Source organism: Pholis gunnellus (assembly GCF_910591455.1).
Source record: "Pholis gunnellus genome assembly, chromosome: 4".
NCBI classification, from domain to species: domain Eukaryota; kingdom Metazoa; phylum Chordata; class Actinopteri; order Perciformes; family Pholidae; genus Pholis; species Pholis gunnellus.
The window spans coordinates 7,042,271-7,053,035 of record NC_136530.1 but is presented as its reverse complement, the minus strand read 5'-3'; the positions used below and the strand labels follow the sequence as shown (position 1 = coordinate 7,053,035).

Genomic DNA, 10,765 nt, shown 5'->3' with positions numbered 1-10,765 from the left:
GGTACCCCCCGGAGTCCCCCCACACACCCCTCTTCAGAGTGCGGGGTCATGGAGGGGTGAAGCTCCCGGTACCTCAGAAGGTTATTCAGGAGTCAAGCCGCACTGAGGCATTCACAGTTCTGAACCGCGGAGCGGGCAGACGCTCCGTCAACGCCGGGCCCGCTTGACCACTCAGCGGGCCTTTGGGCTGCCCCGCTAATGGGACAAGCACCCCCGGCTCCACCGTCCTTGTAACAGCGCCCCATAAAAGAGCACAGGAGGATGCTAACCAAGATGAATGGCATTTTTTTCCTCCACTCGTTCTACACTAATCAGAGCTTTTCATTTGTTATGGCCTTGCGCCAGCCCCTCCACCCTCAGCCTCCATTAGGGCCAGATAACGTATAAATTCATTAAAGTCAAAGAGGGACGTTAAAATGGTCATTTGTCAGATCTCCCTTTGTGTGTCCCTAATGGTGGCACATGGTTGGAGGCATTGAGATGATTTTGGTGGGGCTTTTCTTCCTCTCCGGTGCATTAGGGGAGGAACGTGGGAACTGGAGAAAACCTATGTTTCCCTCTTTTCAAGCATGGTGGCGGTTTACACTTTCAAATTCAAATTTTAACAGTTTACTGTTCTATTTATGTATTCATTTATTTGCTATGCTCTCTCTGAAAATAGAGTCAAAAAATCAGCAGGGATGTCTGCTGACCTGAACAACGCTGTTATTTTGTATTCATTTTTTATTCCATCATTATTGTTTTGATATGGTTTACATTTTCATTTCTATTGTTTTTGCCTAATTAGAGGAAAATGTTTTATTCTGGTGGCTATCCAATTCATCCATCAACTTCAGAACCCCCCCCCCCACACACACACACACACACACACACACACATATACACACACACACACACACACACACATACAAACTCACATTCAATGAAGCAACCCTTTGCACTAATCCCTTTGTATTCACACCACCATTCCCACCAAACAATGTCCGAAAGCCTAATCCTAAACCAAGCTCTACAGACCTGGGCCACCTGCTAGCAAGTCACAGTTTAGCTAAGAAGCGAACACGAACCTGAGCAACAAACCGCCTGTTTAAAGTCACCTAACAGCACCTCACATGCATTAATACAAAGAGCACAACAAGCACGGATTGGCATCCAAACACACGCACAAATCTTATTTTCAGTCCACTTCTCTCTCCTTTTGGCCCCCTTCCTCTATTTCTCTCCTTGTCTTTCTGTATCCATCCCTCTCTGGCTTCAGTATGGAGGTTCTGGCTGCGTCGTCATGGGAGACGGCTCTCTCCATCTGCCTCTGCTGTCATTAACCCATCTCCACCACGCTTTATCGAAGGGGGGGGGGGGGACCCCCAGCACCCCCCACCCTCCTGGACCCTCTTCACAATTCTGACAACCCCTGCCCCCTGCTCCATACATAAGCCTGAGATGATAAGTGTTCCCCCTCTTTGTGTCGGCCAGGATAAGACAATGCCACACAGCACTACAGAACATCATCCATCTCAGAGGTCATCAATCTGGGACACAAAAGATGAAATGTAGCTCGAACTCCCTTTTGCAAAGAGGTTTCTCTTTGCTTAGAGGAAGCTCGTCCTCCACCTCTCTCGCTCCTTTTCACTGCTGGATTACTGGTTCACCAACAAATTCTTCTGCCTTGCTTGATGGGAGTTAAGTAGTTAACGCATTTGCAACTATTCTAAGTATTTCAAAAAAAACAAACACCAGAGCATAATTGCACAAACACAAAAGTATCCAGACAGCATTTCAACATCTCCAGTGATAGATGAACTCTGTTTCAGTTCCTCTGCAGGAAAAATATGTTCCAGATAAGGAACGCCTGATTGAAAACAGACTGTGGACACTCCAACGGGCCTCTGCCAAATTTACATGCATTTGTTTGGTGGTAAAGACCAGTGACACACACACAAATACCACCATCTACCTTTTGTTTCTCCTCTTTTTTTTATGCCTAATTAGGTTTACATTGTCTAACCACCAGCAAGGGGCTTTTTGTCTTTGGTCACAGTCTCTGACAGGCACCAATGTCTTGATTTGAAGTCATTTTATTCAGGTAAAATAACCCACTGAGATTAAAATGTTCTTTCCAAAGAGGCCCAAGAATCAACATTCCAAACACATAAAACACAATACATTTTCTAAGATAACAAAAAGGGGATTATTATGATGCATGACAGTTTTATGACTGAGTTTGTCCTTCAATGAGTTTAGTGTAATCTGCCATGATGTGATTGTCACACTCAGTTTAGCACTAAAGTTATTACAAACCGTTGCTGTGCCAAATCCTGCAAACCAGTTCTAAGCTTAACTTTGTGTTTTGGCAGCAGCATAAAGACAGCAATGGTTGGTGTGTAGTGGCAGAACTTATGCGCAATAGCAGATTTGTGTGTGTGGTAATAGGATTCTAGTGGACAACATTGTGCTGTTTTTACCTATTTCATCTCTTCTTTGACGTGCCGGCAAAGTTGTTTCATCTTTTGCCATTTTGATTACCGATCACAAGAGACACAGTCGGCCAAATGCTAAATGTTGGTTCAAATTGGATAATCTTGCTGTGTTCTGATATGATGGCTAATCAATGAACAAACATCTTGAAGTATGCATAGCTGATAAGATACAAAATGTGATATTGTCTCGTTGATTATCTTGTTTAAATCTCTTTTAAGTTTTGGATTTATTTTAATAGTGTTATCTATCTAAAAGAGGCACTTCTCACTGATAGTCACGTTATTTTGTTTTGGATGTCATACTTCAGACAAATGATGAGACACATTGTAACAGTTTCAACATCAATGTGACCAAAGCCTCTACTTCATTTCCCACAAACCTTCTGTTAAACCGTTCTGCCCAAACAAATCAGGTTAACCTGTTAATCTACTGTTCGTGTGTGTGTCTGAGGGGCTTTACACACAATCAATATGATGAGTCCTCAACTATCCACAGACTAAATACACAGTGCGTGTCATTAACCACACCACTCCAATCTGATGCGGGTGCATTTTCATTACCATCAGGACACGTGTTTTAGCCCGACACATGGCTTGTATTTTTAAGATCTGTGAGTAATAATTGACACTTTTGACGCGTTAGACAACCTTGGATTTCGACAAAGTGCACAGTCACACTGTCACGTTAGCAACAAAGAGCATAGAAACCTTACACTGACTGGACACAGCAGTGATTCATGATTGCTTACATTAGCTGATTAGGTTTATGTTATAGGTAAACCACAGACTCCAGGCAGATGGCTGACCTCTATATTAGTCTCTACCTTGCTTTAATAAGTTAATACAGACTGGGGACTTGTTCTTCCAGTGTGGCGCTGAACCGATCCAGCAGGGAATCAGCCAGACCACCTCAGGTTAATCTCGCTACGACCTGAAAAGCCCATGAAGGATTAAGCCCAGTCGCAGATTTTCAGCACACAATGTCACTTACTGCCGCGGCTGTGTCATTTAAAAGTCACAAACAAAGTGTAATGGAGTAGGTTCATTCTGTAACAAGAGCTTACGCACATATCCATCTGATGACATTAGACCTGTTTGCAGATTTATCGGATAAGAAGCCACTTTTTGAAACGCATTCAACAGGAAGCTGATAGAGCTCCTGTCCAACTGTGTGATAGATGTCATGTTTGTGTTTTTTCATGTGTACAGTGTATCCACAACATGCAGCACTTATGTGGGAAAGGCAGTTACAGCAGTTCAAGAACATTTTGTTCCATGAACAAGCTAGATCAAATTATAGGTGCACTGACATTTACATGTGCTGATTCAAATGATTCATGTACTGATTCAGCCAATCAGGAGAGGGTCACCAAACACCGGAGATTCTTTTTATAGACTGGTATATGAAATCGCCTGAGTTGAAAGGGTAGGCCAGCAGATAAGTCTTGCACTTTCATAAAGTTGGGGATTTTAAAAAGAGTAGAGGCCAAGATGTCCTGATTTTACATGAAAAAACTGGATCCTTCACATCCCATTATGCAACTCTTTAGTGTCTTTAAATAGATCCTCCCTGCCTGGTAAACACTCGTGTCTTTGTTGTTTTTATTTTTCAAGACTTGACACAGAGCTATTTGACACATTATATAATGTTATTTTCATGTGCATTTTTCACATATTTTCCTGAAATCATTATTTTAGATTTTCTGAATAATGTCTAAGTATTATCTTTACATTTTCTATCTTTCTTTGTAGTATGCATTGTAATAGTGCTCCATAAATAGATTTTACCCACTTACTAAAAAAATAGAGTTATGATGGAGAACCTTAATTCTAATTCGCAAAGCCTTTGTCCTCAAACAGGCTTTATATGGCTTAAAAGGGCTCCAAGCCAGATGCTTGCGCTGCCTGTCGTGATACTAAAGTACAAGTTACACCATAATTGATGCGTCAGCAGCACGTAAACCCATATGGAAGCATCCATCTGTCCAATCCACATCAACTCCAACCACTCCTCACTGTCCTCAGACCCATATATCTATTCAGCACCTTGGTGAGCCTGGTCCTCAAAGGACAGCGGACCGCCAAACTATCTTCACCAGGCTGACGAACATCAGCATTACCAAACCAATCAGTGTATTCAATGCAAAAATGTAGTTTTAAAGGAAGGCTACGTTAGAAATATGTAGAGGTTATCTCATTTATCTGTCTTAAATCAAGGATTTTTAATGAACATAGACTGCCTCATCAAACTATTGTATGTTTCATAAATTTACGTTTTGTGTGGTTTGAATGCCCGGCGCAGCCTACAAACAGGACATCAGTTCGCAAAGTTGGCAAGGGAGAAAAATAGGGGACCCCCTCATGTATATCCCCTGGAATTATTTGACTTTGCCTGTTTTTTACACTCCTACAGTCATAGTTATGTGAAAGAAAAGCACAAGAAAAGTGTATTAGAAATAAGTTAGACATGTATTAAATATATTTGCAGATTCTAAGATAGATTTGTTAGATTAGAGCATAATCTATAAACTATTATAGATTTAAAAATGTATAATAGTATTCGTTGAAGCATTGAATCATTAAAAAGAATACATTTTTTACATTATGATATTGAAATGAACAACTCTGAAAGCCTTTCACAGACCCCCTGGCAGGGGCTACAGTTCCCTATGGGTTCCCAGACCCTACTTTGAGAACCACTGGCTTTAACAACTCAGGCTATTGGTTGAATTGTGGTTGAATTTGGACAAAACAATCCCAACTCATGTCCAGTCATTACCTTTTTCCAGCGCTGCTCACCATCAGTGGATGCAGCTTGCCAAGTTGTCACAGAGATGGATTAGTTGTCAAGTGAGCTCAGTTGTTATGATTTTACCCAGAGCACTTTTAGGAGTTTTCATAAAATGTAAGCACCAAAGTTCATACTGTATCATAAAGCGCAAACAGTATGTTGGCAATCAAGAACAAGGGGGACTCTCAGGTGGCCTATTGTGCCCTGTTGTCTCTCAGCCGTACACTCGTGTATCACTGCCCCTTATTCTCAAGAATAAGGCGCAAGTTAACTCCATTCGCAAGATCAGTTGAATTTTTGATTTAGCCTGTATCTCTTGGATTAACAAAATACTCTAAAGGATAGGACTGTCAATAATTTCAGAATGAGGGGATTATGCAATTAAGTGATTTAAAATTACAACCATTATAGTGTCATAAATTATTTAGCAAAATTCAAATACTTCCTCTCTGTTCATTAACTCAGCACCGTTACAAACTGTTTTAAGAGAGGTTCACTGTATGAAGCACACTTTCTCACTATAGCATGTGTCAAGGCCTGCTGTACTATCCTGCCGCCTCGTGGCCTCGTCAGGCAGCACATTTTCACAACAAGCTCCCCTGCGTTTGCTTTTTTCACACGTTAGTCCCTCGGCGGCACCCGTACATTGACAGTAAAGTCGGACGTGTATCTAACTGGCAGCTAAACGTCAAACAGGAAGTGTTCTACCAAACATGCAACATGAGTGAATCCTATGTACCATCGCTTGATCGCAACTTGTTGGCCTGAGACGATTTACCGATGAATTTAAAAGATGGCATCAACAACGTTATACTTAGAAAATCATCAACAATATCCCGTGATGGATGATGAGACGGGCACCATGTCTATCGACCACGGAGGAGAGTGGGGTAAGTGTTGGTTAACTCCACTTCCTAGACAGAGCTGTACTGATGTCTAGCTAGCTACTAGCTGAGGACATCATTTAAGGTGCCTTTAAAATACAATTTGTGACATGGTTGCCGTTTCAAAAACACTCTTAACACGCCTGATTATGATCGCGTACGTGTACTTACACTTCCCTTCAAGACGTAGCTAATACAGTTAGCATTAGCTATCTGATGTGATGTAATATGCCGAGCGAGAGTGTAATAACGAGCAACACAGAGATACAACACTAGTGCTATCGATCATAAAAGGTGCAAACACTTTGCTGAAAAAAAAACAAATGAGTTAGCTATAAACTGTTTATTATATTTAACATGAAAACTGTATTGTGTACAAACTGCTTACAGTTTATAACGGTCTAGTTATAAATAGAAATATATAAGTTTCTCATTTACCAGTTGCATACACTTTCTGCTGGGCAAATATGAAATGTAACATTTGAAGGCAGGATTTGTCTCTTACTGACAGCAGTTTGACTTGATGTTGTGTGCTGTATGCTTGTTGTTACACAGACATTAGCTTGTTTGATGAGCTGGACGACCTGGGAGATGCGGATGAGCTGTTTCAGGCCCTGCTGCATGCTGGCTGTGTGAGTAACTCATCCTCTCAGTATGCAAATGTATATTGTCGACTGAAACTGAAAGGGATGTGCTTGTCAACAATGGTGCAGGGCCAGAGATGCAGGTGCATCATTAGCTAACATGGTAGCACAGTATGGTAAGAACACGTCATGCAGGAGCAGCACTAAACACACACACACACACACACACACACACACACACACACACACTGTAGGTGTTAGGCATAACGAAGGCAATAACAGGGATTTTTACAAGAGTTTTATTGACATTCTGCTTTCCTCACGTGGCAGAAATGCATGGCTCAGAAAACAATAATAAAGGGATTATACGACCACTACTTAGACTGTTGATCAGACATTGCCTTTGTTTCCGATGTGCATTCTGATTAAGTCTATTGTTGTGTGTTTGGTTTCTCAGGCCAGTGGGGGTCCAGACCTGGACTTCGATATCGACATACCGTCGTGGAGTGAAGTGGACACAAACAGCACCTGCACAGGTACAGCAACACATGTTGACATCTGTGTAAACATGGCTATCACATTTCAGCATCAAATTAGGTGAATGTGAACTAAACAAAAAAAAATAGTCCCATATCCATCTGTTTGATATTTATATGATGTAGCCTATGTGATGATGTGATAGAATATTCTCAGGTACACTGTTGTTGTGTTTGTCGGAAGTTTTAAGTGTAGTGTACCATTGATGAAGAAAACAACTTTTTACCTAAGATTATTATAATTTATATGTATGATATATTATTTTCTGAAGTCATCTACCTCTCAGAATGTTTGCAATATTTCTTGAAAAATGAGGGTTATTCTGACAAAATATAACTGATTACTTCAGTTTGTTCATGTTCTTCATAGGCGCTTTATGATTGATTTGCAGAGACAGCGGGTGTAGCTTATTAATGAGGTGTGTATTTATGGGACACAGTGATTTATGCTAAATGAATAAAGCATACAGAAAGAGTGTCAGTGTTGAGTTTATGTGTGGGACTACACAGGGATAAGCAAATCCCATCTATGCTATCTATGCTATCTATAAGCCTACATATATGACACATTTTTCTGATGCCTTTGTCCTTGTGAATCCAGATGGTGAGGTGAGTGTGGACTCTCTGTCACCTGCGCACACTCTGAGCTCTGTCCCCTCTCCTTCCTCTGTGGAAGCCCTGTCCCCATACTTCTTACAGGTAAGTCACTGTCTTCAACTCTTCGTCCTTCTCAGTTTTTTGACAGTTGACTTGTATTTCCAATGCAAATCTTCCTCTATTGTTTCTGGTTGCGAATATTTACATACGTGCGCGGTCGGAGCAAGCAAAAGCTTCTTCATCCAGATGGTGTCCAAACATTAACAGCTGCTCTTTACTTTTGGATGCACTACACATACACACTTTAGACACTTTATTAACAAAACCCTTAAACACCTTGTCACACTAATAATTTGCCGCCCGCCTGAGCTGTGCCCCGCCCCCTCGTTAAATAGAAGGTGCTGACAACTTCAGCCACATTAGCATAATTTAGCAGGCAGATGTTTTCACAGTGTGTCAAAACAAGGACACGGGTTACATCTTCGTCTGGCCCCCACACAGTCTGCACACGTTTGTCTGCTAACTGAACCCGCCTGACTGAATCCAAGGACACGTTTGTCCACTAGTCTTTGAATATTGACAAGGACACTTGATTCATATTTCATCTGATGTGATAACAATCGTATACTGTCAGACAGTGTGCTCTACCTTCTAGCGAAGTTTGCCGACGACTGATTGCAGGCAAGCATCATGAATCTACAGCTACTCTGACGTAATGTCCGTTTGCGTGACAAAAACAAGCACTCGGTACACAGCTTAGAACTGTGCATTTGTAAGTGTTGAGCAGCAGAAGTCAAAATAATGAAACCTTTTGTCGGAGTTACCTGTATTTCAGATTCAGATTTCACTGCTTTTGTTTACTGCTGATGTCTAGAAAAAAAGAGGTATCGGCATCTAATTGACACAAGTCTTCTCTGCTTCCCCATCCAGGACGAGGCCCTGTCTCCACAATCGCTGCCCTCCCCTGTTTCAGTCTGCTCAGAGTCCAGCGGCCTTTCTGTAATCTCTCCCCCAGCTAAGAAAGCTCCAAAGAGGACCAACCAGAACGCCCGAGGTGAGGCAGCCTCTCCCAGTTCAGCTATCTAGCTTATCTATATTTGTACGCTTTGTCCAAAAACCACAGGAAGTTCTGCACCACATTCTGGGTTTGCAGAATTCTGGCATGTGATCTGTGGTCTCCCATTCCTTGTATTGACGTAAATCCTGTTTTCTTATCTCACTCCCCGTCGACCCCCCATCAAACATACCAGCCAGACCAGCTCAGCCTGTCAAGAGGCCGATTCAGAATGGCCCGAAGGTTTCCATCCAACCGAAACCGCTGATTACAGCCGTGCCCCTGGCTCATGCAGCAGCTCCCCTGCAGACCAAGACGATCATCATCCAGCCCCTGCAGACCGCTGTGCTGTCTGCGGTCAAACAAGCTCCAATCAACATCCAACCAGCGCCCCCTCTAGGTGAGACCTCACACTGCAAGACACATTGCCTCACCTCACACTGTATCGCGTCAGATCAGTGCACTGGATTTATTTACGAGTAGTGCGGTGTTCCTTACTTTAGAGTTATTATTTTTTCATTTATAGGTGACATGGTATTTCTGTAGTACAGTTTGTCGTTAATAATTATTATATTATAATTAATAATTGAATTGTTGTTTTGTCCAGCAGATGGTGGTATAACCTTAGTTTATGCTCATCTTTAGTCCTCACTGTCCCATGTTACTCTGCTTGATGGTCAAATGATTATAAGTAAATGAGACATTAAGATGTTTGATTCTCACTTTTTGTATCCAAAATATGTTAAAAGTGGAAAAAAATCAACGCTGGGAATCAGCCTTCAGAAATATGCAATCAGGAAAGTTTGTTTTATAACCCATATGTCAGCCACAGACTATTTATGGGCTGCCGTGTGATTTTGTGTGTTTCATGCATTAAAATCATTATTATTTTTGTTTTGTGGTTTAGCCTGCCTGGGTTACCAACCTGGTTACATCGGCAGCACCGTGGCCAATGTAAATACTTATGTCATTGTCTGGAACCCGAATGGGTGGAGTATCTGACCTCTCTCGACTTTCAATTTGAACTTGGCTCTCAGTCGGCTTGGTAATGGCCAACATGGCAGATGAATAAAGCCAAGACATCCAAGTTTAGGACCTCAGATGGAAGTCAAGTCAAGCCTGCTCAGTGTTACGAGTCCCTTTTGGTTTAGGATCTCCACAATATCCACAGCTGAGGAGTGAGCCCTGGGCATCAGGCAGATGGAAGAAAGACATTAAGAGATATTTACTAATGAGTTCACATTTGATGGAGTTTGACCGTTATTTCCAAAGAACAAACAGGCTGACAGGTGTTCCCAAAGGCTTTTCATTTCTTTTCGCTTTCATCCTCGTGAATTGTTCCTACAGATGGTGAGACACAGCGTTGGCACCACACACACAGTCATTAGTAACACTTCTCCACAATTAGCACTGGCAGGTTGTTTAGTATTGGAGGTGAAGGTTGCTGGGTCAGTTCGAGGAACGGTTCCTGGCACAGTCTTACTGGGAGGAGTGGGCCTCACTCTGGGAAGCGCCTACATTAACAGGACCTTTATAAACACGGACACTATCGTGTTTTGCTAGTCTCTTTATACATACATACATACAAATAGTACATTATGAATGTGTGCCAACATGCAGGTTTATGTGTGTTCATGCACATAAAACTCACACACCTCTCAGTCTGGAATGTGGAAGTTTAAGACCACAGGTCGAGAGGGTAAACATCTTTTCCACCTGTACTTTAAACACAGAGAGTCCCGTTAAAGACAAGGGGTTAGTGTAGGTCACCGGCGGTGAGGGGGGGGGGTTTAAGGATCCGGACTGTACCATCTGTGGCAGGAGGCGATTTCAACAGCAGAC

General features: G+C 42.1%; 1 protein-coding gene across 1 annotated transcript in view; it reads left to right on the top strand.

Annotated features, from left to right (window-relative positions):
* The first annotated feature begins 5,967 nt into the window (after nucleotides 1–5,967).
* Nucleotides 5,968–10,765, top strand: part of atf6 (activating transcription factor 6) — a 30,434-nt gene continuing 25,636 nt past the window's right edge. Inside the window, exons 1-6 of the mRNA XM_079158236.1 lie at nucleotides 5,968–6,158; nucleotides 6,708–6,784; nucleotides 7,194–7,272; nucleotides 7,874–7,971; nucleotides 8,800–8,923; nucleotides 9,120–9,323. Of these exons, the coding sequence (XP_079014362.1) occupies nucleotides 6,062–6,158; nucleotides 6,708–6,784; nucleotides 7,194–7,272; nucleotides 7,874–7,971; nucleotides 8,800–8,923; nucleotides 9,120–9,323 (679 nt within the window). The 5' untranslated portion in view covers nucleotides 5,968–6,061. The remainder of the gene's footprint in view (nucleotides 6,159–6,707; nucleotides 6,785–7,193; nucleotides 7,273–7,873; nucleotides 7,972–8,799; nucleotides 8,924–9,119; nucleotides 9,324–10,765) is intronic.